This window comes from Oryza glaberrima, chromosome 3 (assembly GCF_000147395.1).
Source record: "Oryza glaberrima chromosome 3, OglaRS2, whole genome shotgun sequence".
Lineage (NCBI taxonomy): Eukaryota > Viridiplantae > Streptophyta > Magnoliopsida > Poales > Poaceae > Oryza > Oryza glaberrima.
Genome location: NC_068328.1, coordinates 9,728,726 through 9,748,247, shown reverse-complemented (window position 1 = coordinate 9,748,247; position 19,522 = coordinate 9,728,726). Strand labels below are relative to the sequence as shown.

At 44.3% G+C, this 19,522-nt stretch overlaps 1 protein-coding gene across 2 annotated transcripts; it reads right to left on the bottom strand.

Moving 5' to 3' along the window:
- Positions 1 to 1,004: 1,004 nt before the first annotated feature.
- On the bottom strand, positions 1,005 to 19,462 carry LOC127767791 (6-phosphofructo-2-kinase/fructose-2,6-bisphosphatase-like). 2 transcript variants are annotated; one of them, XM_052293236.1, is made up of 23 exons: positions 19,300 to 19,462; positions 19,136 to 19,199; positions 18,436 to 18,731; positions 17,336 to 17,551; positions 16,691 to 16,831; positions 15,741 to 15,836; positions 14,133 to 14,231; positions 14,014 to 14,043; positions 13,791 to 13,844; positions 13,463 to 13,516; positions 13,317 to 13,394; positions 11,797 to 11,888; positions 11,663 to 11,720; positions 11,489 to 11,563; positions 11,140 to 11,187; positions 10,094 to 10,191; positions 3,447 to 3,522; positions 3,310 to 3,372; positions 3,117 to 3,208; positions 2,611 to 2,679; positions 2,442 to 2,505; positions 2,300 to 2,365; positions 1,005 to 2,202 (listed from the first exon to the last, which is right to left on the bottom strand). In XM_052293236.1, the coding sequence occupies exons 1-23, from the start codon at positions 19,447 to 19,449 to the stop codon at positions 2,101 to 2,103; spliced, it is 2,181 nt and encodes a 726-aa protein (XP_052149196.1). In that variant the 5' UTR covers positions 19,450 to 19,462; the 3' UTR covers positions 1,005 to 2,100. The 2 variants fall into 2 exon arrangements, 1 of the variants encoding a protein (XP_052149196.1); XR_008016511.1 differs by lacking the exon at positions 1,005 to 2,202 and having other exon boundaries at positions 2,305 to 2,365; positions 2,442 to 2,519.
- Between the last annotated feature and the right edge of the window lie 60 nt (positions 19,463 to 19,522).

The window sequence follows — 19,522 nt, the reverse complement described above, 5'->3', positions numbered from 1 at the left end:
TGCAGGCAGCTTTTAAGGTTAGTTACGTTGATAGGCAACTATAAATTGAGTTATGTTGCTGTACATGATGAAATCCCAAATTCTAAAGAGAGTCGTATTTGAAGTTAATTGATGCTAGGGCCTTAAAGAGTCATTTTTTATTGGAAACAATCCAGCAACTTAAAAAATGAATATAATAAATATCCTACATGGCGCAAAAGTACACACCTTTTATGGATTAGTATTACAGATTATAATTTATATACGTATAGGAATATTAGCATTACTTGAAACATATAATTTACATATATACTTTTAATATTTATTGTCTTAGAGGCATATGCCCAGGTGGCAGCAACAGCAGAGGGCAATAACAGAATGTGCAATTCCTATGACATGTAGCATATAATGCAGAATATATATTTTTTTAGATAAAATTATAGGAAGACACCTCGTTGTCGCTGCGGTCGCTAGCGAAGAGCCGAAGACCAACGCACAGCAATAAACTCTTTAGGCCATGACCGGCCGGCGTCTGGCCGTCTGCGGCTGCGCCAGCCATGGCATGCATGCGTGTAAGTTAGGGACTACATGAAATCGATTTGCAAGCTCTATTCACATGTAACATCATGCATGAAACCCAGCTGAAATTAAACTACCAAACCTTTTATCATTAGACGCAAACGGAATTGATCGTCTTATCGCATGAACCCGATCAACTCAATTCCAAGGCATCCACCCAAAATGTTGATCAATCTACCGACTGATCTGAGATCATACAAATCAAAAGAAATCAGGAGATTGCTAAGTATTTAACTTACCTCGAAGTTGATGTCGTGGAGGTGGGGATGGAAGTGGATGCGGATGGTTGATGGACTTGATCAGTGACGGCAGTGGATGCATGGGGATGGCAGCGTCAATGGGAGTGGAGGTAGTGATGGCGATGGACGGTGATGGCGGCGATATTTGGAAGAGAATAGCGAGAGCGATGTTTGCGCTTTTGTGAGAGAGAAAGATATCGGAAGAGGAAGGGACGGCGATTTATTCGGAGAAGAGATGGGGAGCAAAGAGGCGTGACCTTTCTAGAGAGAAGGCGACCGGCGTTTTTTTATTTTTTTTTATTTTTACATTTACTCACGCGTGGGAGTAGATTAGATATACTCACGCAGGAGAGTATCCCCGAATCATGACGCGCCACGTGGCGTTTGTCTCCGGCCGGGAACCTGCATGCAATTCGTATATAGAGATATGGCGTTGTATGTTGTCAGAATAAGGGCGGGTTAATCAGAGGTACTCAAACATAATGTGCTTCCATATGTACCTAGCTAATGTGTACCGCTCTCTATAAAGAAAAAAAAAACACTAACTGATGTGCAGTGCCACCACAGGTAAGAAACTAACAACTGAGAATATCACTTACAGAATGTTAAGGGCATGTTTGGATCAAAACCCGTACGTAGTAAATCCCAAAAAGGTCCAGAGCAATCTTCCATCCAAACAAAGGTAATAGCATACGAATGAGAAAAATAATATATGCTCCACTTAAGAAAACTATGTTTATTTAACAGTTACAGAATTGTCGAACACACCGTGCATAAATTCATCAGAGCACATCAGCACAGCACATGCAACTGATCACATAGTAAGAATACATATCCTTTTTCCTGGAGAATACGTCCGTAAGAATATATCGCCTAAGCTAATTTGATGATATGAGACAGGTTTGGAAAGCAACCATTAAGCGGAAAGTAGATGCATAAATGCATATACACCTGGCCGTTTGACAAGCAAACTGAATTTTTCAAAGGAACCCACATTGGTCACTATAATTGAAGCTGTACATGCAAATCCTCAACAAACATATTTAGAATTCGAAGGGCCCGAATCCACTTGGAGTGCTATCTGAGCGCATTAGTTAGCAGGAGCCAACCTTAATACATAATATCCATTCAAAATTTGAGAGTCAAACCATCTTTGAGCTGAACCACCCATGTTAATTGTCCACACCAATAATTTTACTTCCCATGGATGTCAGTAATGCATTGGGAGTTTGCAAACTTCATCAGAATAACGAAAATTTATTAGGCAGATTTCTTTTAGGATTTAAGCTTCATGCGTCATGTCCTAAATCCCTGCTGTGGAGTCCACTGCGTCCATGAGTTTGTATCTTTTCTCTTGAACACCAGCAACACCCATTTGTATCTCAATTATTGTATGAAGTGGTATCTGGAGCAAAAATTTTCAGTCATGATGAGCAAAAATGCAAAATACGCGCATGGTGCTCTAGGGTAGCAGTGATATAAAATGCAAAACGTTGTCTCACCTCAATGTTAGGAAGTTCCTCCAGTGGTTTATCCGCAAAATATGCATATAGTGCTCTTAGCACAGCCTACAACAAATTTCCCTCACGTCCACAATTGCAAAGTAAAAGCGAAATACTTAGAAGAATGCTAAAGCCTGCGTACCTGGTGAGATATGACAACAACTGGAGCACGCTGCCGTTCAAGCTCAATAATTACAGGTTCTAATCTGAACAGAGAAGACTGTAAAGATAAAGTGCACCGATAATAGTTACAATAGGTGAATTACGTAATATATGTCTGCATGTGATAATTTCACATAGCCTGAATTAACCTTTGAATGACATCGAGGTAGGATTCTCCTCTAGGATAACGATACCTCAGCTTGTCCTTGCTACGTGATCTGAAAAAGGGCACATGAATGTAAATAAAATACTTATGGGGGTATTTTCGTATATAAAACAGTAAGGCACTAGCAGAGGATGATTCTCTAAGCAGGTAGTGTACTAAAATAAGTTAAAAAAAGGTATACTTTCAGATGCCAATATTCTCAGTTATGCTGCTGGAATCAGTATTGATAACATTAAACTGTCACTTCAACAAACATCACAGCCACAATCTGCAACTCTTAGAAGAGTGATGAAATCGCACCGTAATTAATTACCTCGTTTCACTTTGCATTTTTATATATTGTTGGGGTGCCTTACATAACCATGCAAACTTAACATGGTAGGTTCCAATTTACTTGGCAGGACATGGGCTTACTCAAAGAACAAATGCAACAAAAGATAGCTTCAATGAAAAAAACAAAACAAAAGGAAAATCAATGAATTTGCGTACTCATATTCTTCAGGTTTAATTTTCTTTATTTCATCATACGTCATCCCATCACAGATGCCAGCGTTTATTTCATCAAGTGCACGCCATTGTATCTAGAGGACACATGGAAAACATGCCAGTGTCAGGTTTGATAGCTAAAAGTTGAGACAAAATTTTCTTACTTGAGTTTGGTAATTTCCTAGAGCAAACTGACCTTTGGAAATCCAATGATAGGCTGCGCTGTTAATATTGACCTCTGGAGTGTGCTAGTCCATATCTGAATCAAATGCCACACACAAGTTCAAGAAAGAAGTTTCTTTCTCAATTACAAGTGATAAAAAGCATACTTACAGATGCAGTTCTCTCAGACGCTAGCCGCTTTTCTATAAAGCTGGCAAGTTTCCTTGAATAAAGCGATCCGGTTTCACTGCACACCATTTGTTCCATCAGGTGGAAGCAAAGGAGGTCTCAAATATGACATATGCAAGCAAGCATGGAACTACTTTGTCTGTAGTCTGTACATTTTGACTACCATTATCTGGTTGTTGCATGCTTGCATTGATATATTCATGAATAAGATTAAAGGTATTCATTCACCATGCATGCTGTAACCCCTCATATTTTTTCTATTTAAGGTAAAAAATAAGAGCCCCCAACCCTGCTATATTCGTTGCATGTTACTGTCACATTTTGTTAGAACCTCAATGGTTACTCTCATTGAGAAGAGGATGGCACAAGAGATGGGGCAATTTTCTGGTTTTTCTCTCATTCACAAACACAAAGCCATACCTTCCCGAGGAAGGTTGGATACATATATATAGCCATAGCTGGCTGCAAGCCTATTGCTGCACTCTTCTAGTCTAAAATTCGAATTTTGAAAGGGATGCTGTCCTAGAGGGCATCCCAACTGAATAAAGCATAAAGGGGGGCATAAAGGAGATGCTAACCGCTGCTGTCCTACTAACCGCAGCTGTCCTAGCAACTGAAAATATGCTAAAGGAGTAGATGCTGTCCTGAAAAGGTGAAAAGGTGAAACTACCCAAAAGCAAAAGAAAGAATCACAAACAAGGACCACAAAGACTTATCCATCATTCTCCCCCTAAGTCTTGTGCGTCGTCTTGTGGGGAAGTTGGGCCATCCCAATCTTGGAGCAGAGCTCGAGGAACTTGATCCTCCCAAGAGGCTTGGTGAGCAAGTCCGCAAGCTGGTCCTTGGTGTTGATGTAGCTCGCCTTGATGCTCCCTTCCTCCAAGTAGCTTCGGATGAAGTGGTACCTCACCCGGATGTGCTTGCTCCGTTCGTGAAAAACGGGGTTCTTTGCCAGGGCCAGAGCGGACTTGCTGTCCACCCTGAGCTCTACCGCTCCAATGTCTCTGCCGAGGAGATCACCAAGCAGTCGAGCAAGCCAGAGCGCCTGGGTCGAAGCGGCGGATGCCGCCATGTACTCGGCCTCGCAGCTGGACAGGGCCACCACCTGCTGCTTGATCGACTGCCAGCTAACGAGGCACTCGCCGAGGAAGAAGAGAATCCCGCTCGTGCTCTTGCTGGTGTCGATGTCGCCGGCGTGGTCGCTGTCGCTGTACCCGACGAAGTGTGCCTTGCCAGGACACCTCGGGTAGTAGAGACCGTGGTCGAGAGTCCCCGCAACGTAGCGGATGATCCTCTTCACAGCCTGCTGGTGCTCCGTCGTCGGTCGCTGCATGAACCGACTGACGTAGCCGACGGAGAAGGCCAAGTCCGGCCGTGTGTGGGTGAGGTAGCGAAGACTCCCCACAAGACGCCGGTACTGTGTAGCATCCACCTCCTCCGTCGTGCTATCGCGGCTCAGCTTCAGTCTCTCCTCCATCGGAGTGAGAGCTGGGTTGCAATCGGTGAGCCCAGCTAGCTCAACGACGCGCTTGGCGTAGGCGGTCTGTCGAAGCGTGATCCCGGAGTCGTCCTGGTGCACTTCGATCCCTAGGTAGAAGGAGAGAGGCCCCAGATCACTCATCTGGAAGGTGGCCTTCATCTCCTCCTTGAACGCCGCCACCTCCGCATCCTTGGTGCCGGTGATCACCAAGTCGTCGACGTAGACACCTACCAGCAGGGCATTTCCTCCATTGCCCCGCCGGTAGATGGCCGCCTCGTGCGGGCTTTGCTCGAAGCCCATCCCCTTGAGCGTGGAATCCAACTTGGCATTCCACGCCCTCGGTGCCTGCCGCAAGCCGTAGAGGGCCTTGTGCAGGCGTAGCACCTTGCCCTCCTTGCCGGGGAGCACGAATCCCGGAGGCTAGTGCACGTAGACCTCCTCCTTCAAGTCGCCGTTCAGAAACGCCGACTTGACATCCATGTGATGGACACCCCAGCCTTCCTGAGCAGCCAGCGCAAGGAGGAGTCGCACAGACTCCATCCGTGCCACGGGAGCGAAGGCATCGTCGTAGTCGATCCCCTCCTGCTGCACGAAACCGCGTGCCACCAAGCGAGCCTTGTGCTTGACGATGGCTCCGGCTTCATCCCTCTTCAGCTTGAACACCCACTTAAGGGTAATCGCGCGGTGACCACGAGGGAGGTCAGCAAGCTCCCAGGTGCGGTTCTCCTGAACCGCGTCCATCTCCGACTGCATCGCGGCACGCCATGCCGCGTGTTTCTCGGCCTCTGCGAAAGACCGAGGCTCACCGTCGTCGCACGCAAGGTGCAACTGCGCCTCCAGGTCGCGAGGCACCTGTCCCGGCACCGGCTGGTCGCCGAGAAGATCTTCCATCGTACGGTACCGTAGCTGCTCGCCGTCGTGGTACGCGTCGATGCGCTCCCCGTCGTGGGAGAGCGGAGTAGCGAACTCCACCGGGCTGCGCTCAACACGAGCTGGCGTTGGAGTAGACGTGCCCGGAGGAGTGGCTGTTGGTGCTGGAGCGCGTGGGGTCACCGGCTGGGGCGGTGTCGGCGAAGAGCTCGTTGTAGTCGAAGTCGTGGTCCGAGGATGTGTTGGTGTCGAAGTCGGTGGAGGCTCGGGGACTGGGGTAGACACGCTCGGTGAAGAAGAGCTGCCTACTCCCCCAGCTCCCTCGAAGTGGACGTACTCGATGGTGAAGTCATCGTACGTCGGAGTCGAACCATCGTCCACCGCCTTGTCCCATACCCACCCTCGCCCTTCGTCGAACACTACGTCGCGCGCCGTGCGCACACGCTGTGTCTCCGGGTCGAGAATGCGGTAGGCCTTCGAGCCCTCCGCGTAGCCGATGAACACCCCTGGGGTGCTCCTGTCATCGAGCTTGCCGATGTGTCCAAACTCCTTGGCGAACGCAAGGCAGCCGAAGGCCCGTAGGTGGGAGACCGCCGGCTTGCGCCCATGCCAAGCCTCGTACGGTGTCCTGCCATTGAGAGCCTTGGTAGGCGAGCGGTTGAGGATGTAGACGGCCGTCACCACCGCCTCTCCCCAGAAGATGGCCGGCATCCCCCTCTGCTTGAGGAGAGCCCGAGCCATCCCCACAACCGTCTGGTTGCGCCGCTCGACGACGCCGTTCTGCTGCGGGCTGTACGGCGCGGTGTAGTGGCGCTAAATGCCCTCATCAGCGCAGTACGACGCGAATTCAGCCGCCGTGAATTCGCCGCCGTTGTCGGTGCGCAGCACGCGCAGCTTGCGGCCACACTCCGCCTCTGCAGCAGCCTGCGCGTGCCTGATGGCGTCCGCAGCCTCTCCCTTGCTGCCGAGGACCATCACCCACATGTAGCGGGAGAGGTCGTCGACGAGCAGCAGGAAGTAACGTCGTCCTCCTGGTGTGGCCGGTGTCACTGGGCCACACAAGTCCCCGTGCACGAGCTCGAGCCGTTCCTTGGCTCGGAAGCTCGTCTGCTGGGGAAAGGGGAGCCGCCGCTGCTTCGTCACCACGCAGACGTCGCAGAGCTGCTCCACGTGGTCAAGGCACGGCATGCCTCGCACCATCTCCTTGGCACTGAGCTGCTTCAGGGCCTCGAAGTGGAGGTGCCCGAAGCGCTCGTGCCACTGCCACGCCTCGTCGTCCCGACGAGCAGCGAGGCAAACTGGTTGTGCGACCTGCGCGCTGAGGATGTAGAGTCGATTAGTGCCTCTGGTTACCTTGGCAAGAAGGCGACGACGGCGATCCCAAATCCTCATGAGTCCGTCCTCGACCAACACGCGTGAGCCGTTCTCATCCAGCTGTCCCACGCTGATGATAGAATTCCTCAACGCGGGGATGTAGTAGACTCCGGTGAGCAGCCTGTGCTCACCGGACTTGGCAGTGAAGGTGACGGAGCCAACGCCCTTGATCTCCACGCCGGAGGCGTCCCCAAACTTGACAGAGCCTCGGACGCTGGAGTCGAACTCGGTGAAGAACTCCCGTCGGCCGGTCATGTGATGGGTGGCGCCGGTGTCGAGGTACCACCCATCAGCCTTGTCGTTGCTGGAGTCGTTGCAGAGGGAGACGAGTACCTTCGGCTCATCGAGGTGGAGAAAAGCCGTTGCGGCCGGTGCCGCTGGAGGTCGCTCGATGCTTGCGTGAGCCAGGAGCAGAGCCGGTTCTTCCTCCTCCACCCGTGCAACGTGGGCCTGGCCGCGTCGTGGCTGGCGACAGTCTTTGGCCCAATGGCCAAGCTTGCCACAATTGCGGCAGGCGTCGTCTCGTGCCGGCTTGTGGTTGCCGGCGGCGCCGCCTTGGGCGCCTCTGCGAGCACCACCCTCGGCGCGTCTTCGCGCCCACCGCAACTGGACACCTCCGCGCCCCTTGCGCGGCTTGCGGCCGCCTGTCGAGGGAGAAGACTCCCCCTTCCTCCCGTCGCTCTGAGAAGCCTCCCACTGTTCTCGAGTGAGATGGAGCTTCCCGCCGATGGTGATAGGCCCCGAGAGAGGTTGTGGCTCATCACCATCGACGACCTTGAGGCGACCTAACGCCTCCTCTATCGACATCGTGGAGAGGTCCAGCAGAGACTCGATCGAGCGAGCGATCTGCCTGTACTTCTCTGGGACGCAGCGAAAGAGCTTCTCGACAGCTCTCCTCGTCGTAGGTGTCGTCGCCGTACTGCACCATCTTCTGCAAAAGAGTGTTGAGACGGAGGGCAAAGTCATCAACATCCTCACCCGGCTTGAAGGCCAGGTTCTCCCACTCCTTGCGGAGTGCCTGCAGTGTGGACTTGCGGGCGCGGTCGCTGCCGATGCGTGCCGCAGCGATGGCGTCCCAGGCCTCCTTGGCAGTCCGCTTCTGGGAAAGCGAGAACTGCATCTCGGGCGGGACTGCAGCGATGAGGGCATCCAGTGCCCGCCGATCCTCATCGTAGTCGACGTCGCCGTACCGGACTACCTCCCACATGTGCCGCACCTGGAGCCTCACCCTCATCACCGCGGCCCACTCGATGTAGTTGGTTTTGGTGAGGGTAGGCCACCCACCGCCGGGACCAAAGTCCCTGACCACCGTCTGGACGCCGTGATGACCATGCCGCCGGTCAGGGGAGGGAGAGCCGCGCTGCCTACGAGGGCCGCGCGCGGGCTCCGGGCTGCCGCCGGCACGCCAGCGCCCGTCTAGGTTCCCGTCGGCGGGTGCGCGGTCCCTTGGACCGCCGCCGCCGCCGTGGGGGTGGGCTGCTGCCCACCGCTCTGCCCGCTCCCGCGCCCTTCCTCTTGCCAGCTCCTCAAGCTCCCTGTCGGCGGTGATGTCGCCGGCGATGGAGCCGTTGATGCTGCTGCGCAAGGTCTCAACCTCTACCTCCGCCGCACGTGCCGCATCTTCCGCCGCCTCTGCTTCCGCCTCCGCCCTGGCTGCTGCCAACTCCGCTGCCGCCAGTCTGGCCGCCCTCGCTGCTGCTGCAGCGGTCTGAGCCGTTGCTCGCCTGCGCTCTTCTGCTGCGGCGAGCTCGGCGTCCTGCTGACGCCGAGTGCTCGAGGCGACCGAACGCCGAGACCGAACGTCGGACATGGCGTGCCTCCGGGAGGCTGCTGCGTGGAGAGGGGGAAGGGAGAGGGGAAGGAGCAGCCGGTGCTGCTGCTGCTGCTGTTGGCTGAGAGCTCAACCGAGCTTGGGAAGGGGTGGAACAGGAGATGTTTAGCCTACAGGAAAGTGTGGCTCTGATACCAGATGTTAGAACCTCAATGGTTACTCTCATTGAGAAGAGGATGGCACAAGAGATGGGGCAATTTTCTGGTTTTTCTCTCATTCACAAACACAAAGCCATACCTTCCCGAGGAAGGTTGGATACATATATATAGCCATAGCTGGCTGCAAGCCTATTGCTGCACTCTTCTAGTCTAAAATTCGAATTTTGAAAGGGATGCTGTCCTAGAGGGCATCCCAACTGAATAAAGCATAAAGGGGGGCATAAAGGAGATGCTAACCGCTGCTGTCCTACTAACCGCAGCTGTCCTAGCAACTGAAAATATGCTAAAGGAGTAGATGCTGTCCTGAAAAGGTGAAAAGGTGAAACTACCCAAAAGCAAAAGAAAGAATCACAAACAAGGACCACAAAGACTTATCCATCACATTTAACACTAGATCAATCTAAAGTCAAATAGACAGCTTTGCATGCTCTGGAGGTATCGCATGATAAAAAGTTCATCGAAGACAACTTGAGAAACATTAAGATGCTCAAATATACAGTGCAAAAAAAAACCTTACATCAACTAGAGAGATGCATATCCACTTGTATCTGCCAGGATATGGATTATCCTAACCATGCAAAGTTCTTTGAGATTTGTGCAAGGGCATTGCAATGAATTGAATATGGTTGGATAGTTCGAACTTTGAAACTTGCATTGATCATGAGGCACATTTGGCGGTGGAGATAGTGCATGCAGATACGAAAAGGTATTGTTTAAGTAAAACATTATGTCCTACATGAAATAGATCTAATAAGTAATATTTTTTAGTAGTTGGCTAAGTTTTTCTGGAAGACAAGATTACTGAATATTTGGACCTTATCATGCATTAATCTCTAATGTAAGATCATACACTAAATGTAATGTAGTGCAGCAGCAAATATTGGATGGCAGAATTGAAGGAAACACAATTAAAGACCTCAAAGATGAATCTCCACCAATCCGTCCTCTGACATTATCTAAACTTTCACCGTGTCTAGTTAGCAGGATGGGACGAGGTGTAAGATGACAGTTCACCTGTAACAGCACATGACAGTAAACATAAATTTATCTGTAAGAACATATTGGGATTAAAAAAGCAAACTCCCATACCCAATCCCACTACAATCTCTCTTATCTATACTCTCATTCCCATACACAACTTTTGTCAAAGGAACACAAAAACAATGAAGTGCATTTCAAGTACACATGCATTTTGTATTATCAGATGCCAATGAAACTCACCCAGGACAAAAAAAATACAAGCATGATGTCAACTTGAAGATAATTAAACAAGGGAAGCAAGAAGTTAATATTGATACGTAAGAGACAGTAATGAATAGCTCAAAAGGTACACATACAAAAACAATAATAGCTCGAAGGAAGTCCCCTGAGACTCAATCCGACATTTATTGAAGAATGTTTAGCAGATTAGGGGGGAAAAGAGAGTAAATTTCATAATAATGTGACTATTTTGTTAAAATTATCAGTATGCTGCATCTTTAGCTAAACATTTCAAATAGATGCAACAATCTGGTTTATCAGAAAACTACAACTTTATATCTCTGAAAAATCACCTGTCATACACGTATGAAATACACATGCTGTCGCAAATCAGGCCCGCATGTCATACATACGTAGGGGATATAATTGCAATTTTTCCAATAAATTTGTTTGCTAGAGTTGCAGTTTTGTGAAATACCTTGTTAAAATTGTAGAAAAGTGATAGTTTTGACCAGATAATTGCAGTTTTGTGAAATTTACTAAAAAAAAATCTTGTTACAAATATTTAGAAAGCTGTGCAGCCAATTTAATACACCGTAATGTAGATAGTCTTTTAGGGGAAACCTGAAGTTAGGGGCTTGAAACATAGAATCAATAAACAGAACCCATATTAGAATTTTATAATTTGTCCAACACATAGATTCAAGGGAAATTGCAATTATCTATACAAAAGAAGTTCAGATATTGATAATATATACATACCAAGAAGAAAACAATCCGGCCAGGCAAGTAACCACTTATATCATTGATCTGGATGAAAAAAAAAAGTAGGAGGCTAGATTACAATCTTTGGAAAATAATGACAAGACTTCAAGTTAATGTTATAATATCTGTTCATCTCACAACAGTATATTTGCCTCTAATCCACATAGTAATATTTTTGTGTAAAACAAAGGGAGAAACAGTTCTCGGTTGTGTGCTCAAGTTGGCAATAGTTATTACAAAAGAGAAGAATTGTCAAATACAAAATATAATTTTTAGTGACAATATTAGAGGCAAGCTAAATTTTGGATCTATTCAACATATATGGGGTTGGCTGTTTCACACATACCTGCAATTGGCCCCCAGTCCCACTGACCATATCAATCATCTTAACATATGAGCCTTCTTCCACTGGTTCGTATACCTACAGAGGTTTTTACTTGTTCACATTTAACTTTTCCAGATTATGTTAAAAAAAACCCTAAAGGTTACTACAGAACAAAAATTAGGAATTATTAAGAACCTTTTCATAATAGGCCAATCTCTCTTTGAAATCTCGAACACCAGCTTCAAAATCTGTCCTGTAACAAAGAAACAACAGGAATCAAATCCAAATTATATTGATGAAGATATACACAACAAAGTAAGACATCTCACTGTTCCGCATAATCAGGACTTCGTTGAACTTTCAAGCGCATATTTCTCTCGAGAACATTTTGGTCATTACATATTGTTTCCAAAAAGATGATCTGTAAAGTAAAGGGAAATACCCATGTGTTAAAAACAAATCAACAAGTTCCCAAAGACCCACACCTAGAAAGTAATAGCTTAAATGATTGTATCTAACAAATCAACAAGTCCCCAAACACCCAAACCTAGAAAGTAGTAGCTTAAATGATTGTATCTATCACCATGGATGCATATAGTGTAAATCCTAACAGAAAAATCGTTTGATGCCATTGTCATCACAAAATTAACCAGATATGTAAATGCGATCATAGAAACCTATATTTCACATGCCATGTCACAATAACAGCATGAAGTAACCTTCAGTCCTTTGAAATGTTCACACCAAATGCTAGTAATTTTTTTTAAAAAAAAAACAAATTTCCCTCTTAAGAATGTACAAAATTTCCTCCTTGTATGCCCCACACAGTTAAATGTCAGATTACACTATGGCCAATCTTGAACAAGTTCGTCTAATCTTCCCCGCAAAGTCACAACAAAAATGTTCACATGACTACAGATTCACTAGTCTGGGATTCCATTAGGATGGTAACAAAAGGAAGTAAGGAACATAAAGGGCCTAATTGTTATAATTGGTCTCTGCAAAGTGCCAACAATTGCCATTTCTCGAACTGTCTCATGCATTCTAAGTCTGTGTTAACCCGGCAAGAACCGGAGAGAGTTTTGGCCAGAGATATCTCTGCATGATAAGTCCGAGTTCATTAGATGTTGATGGTAGGATGAGAAGGTTGATGCTCTGCATGGTTCTAGCCATGGAAAATAGAGAAGGGTTAACTTGCTTTGCATGACTTATCATACATAACGACATGAAGGGATAAGCTGTTGTCTGTGAGCCGTATAAGACAAAAGTCTGCTGATGTCTCTGTTCATGTGGTGGCTTTCGTAAACTGGTTTTTTACAGGAATCTGTTCCTATAAAGAAACTAGTCTTAGCATCACTATACTGAATGCTTAGACAATTGGAGTTGACTTTGTTGTCACCGAGGGCAGTATCTTATGAGAATGTACAAAAAAAATATATGTTTGAACCATTGAGTAGATTTTCTTAATTTCTGCTGACTTACTGTACAAGAGTAAGCTTTATAAGTGCGCCTTTTTCTGTTTATATTCATTATAGGTACAATTATTAATTTAGGAGACTAGCACATGAACAAAAATGCTAACAAGGATTAGAACAACATTTGCCCCTAGAGTACATTTGCAATGTGCTACCTGTCACTAATAATACAAAGTGTGATATTTTTTCAATGCTGGCAATGTGGCCGGTGGATCATTGTAATGAAAAGTGTAAAGGTGATACATAAATCTAACCAATTGAACAAAGAATCAGTTATTACTGCATGGACAATTTCCAACAATGTCAATGGTGAGAAACAAATGATTCAAACAACCAAGAAAAAGGCAATGAACTGCACACTTATTCAGTTATACCTTACACTTGCCTTCCGCCATTTTCATCAGCATATTTCTCCGGTTTCTTGTGCTGTTTGTGGCATCAAAGATACCTACCTATGGACCAGAAAGAAGAATAAATTATCCACCGTAATAACAGAATATCACCAGAACTTCTAACTTACCTGACCACCTTCCTGCATCCAAGATAGCATATCCTCCATTGCTAGAGCCGCCACCTGAAAAATACAAGAAAGATTTAGCCAAAAAACAAGAAAGGAACAAAAAGTGAGTACCACCCCATATTCCACATATAACTTGTCTTAGAGTACAGTTACATATTTTTAGTTTGACCATTAAAATTTCCAACGGTATCTAGACTAGCCACTTGAAGTTGTATTACTATATTCATGATGAAACATACTATACGCTTAAAAAGCAATTCATAAAAAAAAACTGCTGGTATGTTATTTGTTTATTACTTTCAGGTAGCAGAAGTATGAGTGCACTGACCTCATTGCGTGCCTCCACACCTTCTTTGTTGTCTCCACGGAAGAAATCAGCAGTCTGCTCAACAGAATTAGATGCACTTAGAGAAGTCTTGAAGAAAGCCCGCCAATAGGATTAGGATCACAACTTCATATTTCATTGCAATTCAACATGCTGAATCAGTTCACAATGTCCTCTGCTTGACTCAATGAAAAATTAAAGCATACAACATAAAGATTGTGGTTACCTGATTAATGCCATGCTTGAGTCGGCGGTACTACAATTGAAACGTAAGAAAACATGATTAGCGGCTAATACCATGAATATGAGCAATCATATAAAGAAACAGCTTAAGCTATTGCGCACCTTTCCAACATTGAAGTGTTTTGTTTCATGACCTAACCATCGAAGGTACCTTGTAAGCTTAGCCGCTGTAAAGGTCTTACCACGAGCTGGCAACCCAACCTAGAATGGCAGCACAATGGTTACAGAAGAACTGCAAAGGTAATTTGAAGCATAATAAAGTATTTCAACACATTGACAGAAATTATTCATTCTTCATATGTTTCTATTTCTATATCTATACTACATAAGAAGACAGCAGTGGTGGTTGGTGGTTCTGCCACCCCAACACCACCACCACTGATATGTGGGACCACTGAAGAGGAACGTTTACCCATTCCCTGATTCCATCCCACAACCTGCTGCTAGCAGGCTAGCTCCCAGACTATTTCCTTTCTTTTTTTTTTCTATTTGCCTTTTCAGTTTACTAGGAGGCTAAGAGAATGTCTTGACGAACCTCAGATTACGTTATATGGATCAAATACAGTTTTCTAGGCATATGGATAATTTATATCGATTGGTTGCTTATCAGTTGGGACAACTATGTAGCTGGACATGTAAAAAATGATACCAACGATGACCATAGATTTGAGAGTGAAAATAATTTTATTTTGCTACCATGTATGATGGGTTATTTTCTTAAAAACCCACTGCAACACACAGGCATTTAGCTAGTTTGAATCTAATTTTACAGCTAACTCGGGCACACATGTGCAGTATATACTTATTGCGAGGGGATGTTACAATTTATTTTATCATTATTAACACAGAACAATATCATTTTTGTCACTAACGAATGTTATTCTTCATATGTCAATAGGGTTTGACTGTTACAAAATTCAAAACTAAATTAGAAAAAGAGAAAATACTTATAGAAATTCACAACGAAATATGATAACTATTGTAGGATCAGACTCAAACAGAACAATTAACCATTTGTGAAGATTTTTAAACTGCATTTTTCTTTAAAAAAAAACTACACTAGGAGAAACATGTCAAGTTTCTTCAACTTTTATGGAATACTATTAAAATTTAACAACGCTACTAATTCTGTTTGAATTTTGAAAGTTGGTCAAAAGTGGCCCTGATTTTTCCGGCGTGTTATGCTACATTTCTATGTCAAAACTCTTATGAAAAAAACTCAAAAGGAACGTTTTGAAGAAAAACTGTATCACGTTCAAGCAAAATAGTTGTTTTTTCACAAATATTTTACACAACAAAAACTTCTAAAATATACTAGAAAAAATCCTATCAAATTTCTGCATATTCTGTGGAATATCCTTAAATTTTCACTACCAAAATTGTTTTTGTTGAATTTCAAAACTCAATCAAAAGTGACCCCTGTTTTTTTAGTTTATGTTAATTGGAACAAATAAAGTATGTTTAATCATTCATGTCTAAACGACACAAATCAGTTAGCAGCCAGATAACTTCCGTGGTTGTTTGGAGGAAAGAAATTTAGTGGCCAGATGTTCTTATACATATAGAACTAAGAGGTTTTTCCTTGGGAGGCAAATGCGCTTCTATAGATTCTGGTATAAATCATCTAAGGAAGTGATCAATAGCCAACAATCCATAACAAATAAAGGTGGAAGATAAAGGAATGATTCATTCTAATAATATGAAAAGTACCAGCACAATTGCCAACTTGCGATCCTCCTTTGGGCCATACATTTGATCAGCTACAGCTGCTGCTGCAACAGCTCCTTCAGCTGCTGGCATGTCCTGCTAGTTACAGTTGTCAGAACTTAAGATGACAGAAAAGGAAACAACATATTTTTGACAAGTACAAAAATAGACAGTACCACCATTCTCAAATTATAGCGTCAGACATACTAAGAAAATCATACTTTGGATAGAACGTCAGTAAAATACCCTCTAATGTTAGTGCAAGAAAAATGAGGATTAGCCATTCCCCAATAGTGGCATACTGGCATTCGAGGATTTACCACCTTACATTACATCTCACTGAAATGTGGGACATGTGTGGTTCTGGTCCAACATGCCATGACATATGACTGGCAAATCATCAGTTGCCACAATTAGGGACTGGCAAATCATCAAATCTATCAACTCAAACAATTTGACACTGAAGTTAGACAAGTGGGCACAGCTGATAAATGCAAGTTGGGAAATATAACCTCGCGAATGGGAAAGAGTCAAATATTTCTGACGAAAAGATTAGGTCAAAACAGCAAGTGGTTAAGAATGGAAGAAGCAAACGAAATATCCAGGAGATGAGTTTTTATACATGCAGGAAATAACTTCAAACAAAAGAAAGAATGAAAAGGGGAACACATATCCATATCCTAAATATTTCTAAGCAAATAAGAAAATATGCATTTGATACAGTTGAAGATTTAAGATATGACATAGTGTAGCTTCTTCATATGTTGCAATAATTTAGAAGTTGTAAAATCTACACTTTGGTGGTTAAACCTTTACACATGTTTAACACATATCAAATAACTGAATGGCTCACAACTTCTAAGCATGCACTTGCCATAAGCCCAGAGCTATTAAGGATTCACAATTTAATTATAGTATAAAAAATGATGCCTGGTGCTAGGTTATGGTACAACCTTCGCTTCAGAATCAAACTTGATGTTGCTCATTGAAATTGTTTCATTTGTGGGTCTTGCAAATTCTGGTGAGCCAACACCTCTATCAACAAAGATCGCCCTTTGTTCCTCCTGTGGAGGCACATGTCTCCCATCTGCACCCTATGGCAAAAGTATAAAGCACATATTGGTTATTTTATGTTCATGATGCTAAAGGTAGGCATTGGTAGTAGGATGCACATCCATTATCTGGAGCAGTTCAAAGATATGTCTAAGTGACTTCATGAAGAAATTCAATTTTACATGTGGCTTATGATCAGGCAAGTAAAGAAAGTTGGTAGCTTGTGAAGAAGTCTTAACAATAGCTGGTCACATTTGCAACACGGCAATTAAGAAAAGAAACTTATTCCTGGTTTAAAATACCATTAAATCAATTCAACCTTTTCTAGTGAAAAGAAGAACAGCTAATGTATATACTTGAGAGTTTAAAATGATAATATTGAACGAATGACTTCTACATCAACTCTTCAGGTTGCCTAAATTGCCGCATACTCACTAAAAAGGACATCAGCCCATTTTATAAAGAAAATACCAAATTAGGAGATGATGTGTTACATTCGCATGACTTAAGCTAAAGTTAATTGAACAAGAAAACCTAAGCTATACCTTGTTTTCACTAGCATAGAGGTTCGGGGATGCATCGCCTTTGATCGAGTTGTGCAAAAAGCCCTTTGTGGTATCATTGTTTGAGGAAATCCCCGTAGTCAATAACGAGCGGGGATTTTCAGTCAAGTTAGCTGCATAAACAACATCCGAGCCCATGTTTGGTGTCGGAACTACATACTTCTCTAAATCAAGCTCCAAACCAGAAGCGAAGCCATTCTGCTTGAAGGAACAAAACAAAATTGGCAGAATAGAAAAGGAAGCAGCACCGGTTGTGCAAATACAAACGTAGGCAGCAGCTTTGTGGGAAGGCAGTTCTGATAGTACACAAATGCATACTGATCTTGAGTCATGACTTGAAAAAGGACTACTAAACTAATTTATTATACTTGGATATATTTTGCCAAATGGTTCTCATACTCCAAAGCAAACAGCTTTGGACATCAAAGTGAAGTATTTTCATTGGACCAACTTAAATTTTTGGCCTGTTCTCTTATACTCATTTTAAAAAATTACAAAAAAAAAATATCTGCTAGTATTCCTTAAGTTAAGAAGTCTCTCAATTCACTTCATCGCATTGTATTTGCTGCTTAGTTCATTACCATTTAAGTGCTTGTAGCTCCTCCCAATGTAAAGGAATTAATATATACCGATGACGCTAAAGGTCAGGCATCTTAAAGACCATGAGAAGCAAAATGCATCAGGACTTTCTAACAGAAAGTAATATGTTACAATTTACAAATATATTAACTAAAAAACATAGAAGTGATGCATACATATACTACAAATACCAATCAAGGTTCTGAAATACGCCAGAAATCTTCAACTCCACAAAGTAGAAAACTATACCTAACATACTATGTCTCTAGCATTGGATTGTGAACAACACGCACAGACCTAGCAGTGACCAGCCAAAAGCCCAAAACTGTTTCCCAGACCAAATTTATATAATGTTAAGTGGAAAGGTTCTCTGAGGATTAGGTTTGCGACTTCTTACTTTCTTGTGGTAACACCATAGGATCAACAAAAGTAGTATAAGATAAAAAGACAAGTAACGAACTACAAAATATATATCAGAGAAAAGCAGAGAAACAAAATCAAACCTTGGCCCTGGATTCAGAATCGGCATTCATAATGACATCATGGGCCCCTCGCACCCTCGGCTGGAGATGCTCCTGATGAGCCTTCCAACTAGCAGCTAGGTCAAATGGGGACAAAATTTCTGTCTCCACGAAAATCTTGCATTCAACCACACCTGTCTCATCATTGAATTTAAACAATGCATTCCTAATTTCCACCTCATTACTTCCACAAACTAGTGATCGGTCTGGCCCCTCCTCAACAATGCAATGTGAGCTATTGTCTTTTGGCTTCAATAGAAACTTGAAATCCAGTGTTTCTAACAAAAATAATAACAAATGGCGTAAAAGCTAGTCAGAATGCTCAGAAATTAAACAAACTCTAACTCTCTGCAACTCTGTATTTACACAAATAAAAGAAAAGGTCAGTTAACTAGAATCTAGAGCAGATTAATGATCGATTCACAAATCACTTATTCTTTTCGAGTTAACAAATCCTCACACTACATTGCTTTCATGTAGAATGAAAATTCACTAATTCATGTTATAAGTAATATGTACACCTTACGACTGTACAGCATCCCAATCAAACATTTCTCAATCCAAACTTAAACTAGCATATTTAAGCGGCATGCCACGAGAAATTAGCTCTTCCAAGCTCACCACGACTAATCCTAGTGCTATAAGCAGCGACCAAACCGTACGATCAAACCAATCAACTCACCGCGGTGAGAAGGGACGATGCAGCTGAGCCCCCACACGGCGGCCTCCTCCTGCTCCATCAGCAGCTGCAAACAAAAAAGAAGAAGAAGAAGAAGCAAAACACATCAAAACTCGCACCAGAAACACAAAGTGCCACGCGAACTAGAGGGGGGATCTGGAGCTCACGGCCTTGGAGGGGTCCCACGCGCCGACGACTGGGTGCGAGCCGAAGACGTGCGGGACGAGGCCCATCTCAGCGAGTCGCGGGCACTCCAGCTTGATGGACACGAAGAGCTGGTCGGACATTCCACCGGAGCTCCTCGCCGCCGCCGCCATCGCCGCCGGAGAGGAGAGGGGAGAAAGGAGAACTGTGGAAGCGGCGCGTGGGGGGGAGTCGACGCGTTGGTAT

Excerpts from the sequence above, each read along its gene's own strand:
- LOC127767791 (XM_052293236.1), bottom strand. The coding sequence starts at position 19,449 with ATGGCGGCGGCGGCGAGGAGCTCCGGTGGAATGTCCGACCAGCTCTTC. Across the intron at positions 13,395-13,462 it reads GGATGCAGGAAGGTGGTCAG|GTAGGTATCTTTGATGCCAC; the intron begins GTAAGTTAGAAG and ends TCTGGTCCATAG. Across the intron at positions 10,192-11,139 it reads GCCGGATTGTTTTCTTCTTG|GTGAACTGTCATCTTACACC; the intron begins GTATGTATATAT and ends GTGCTGTTACAG.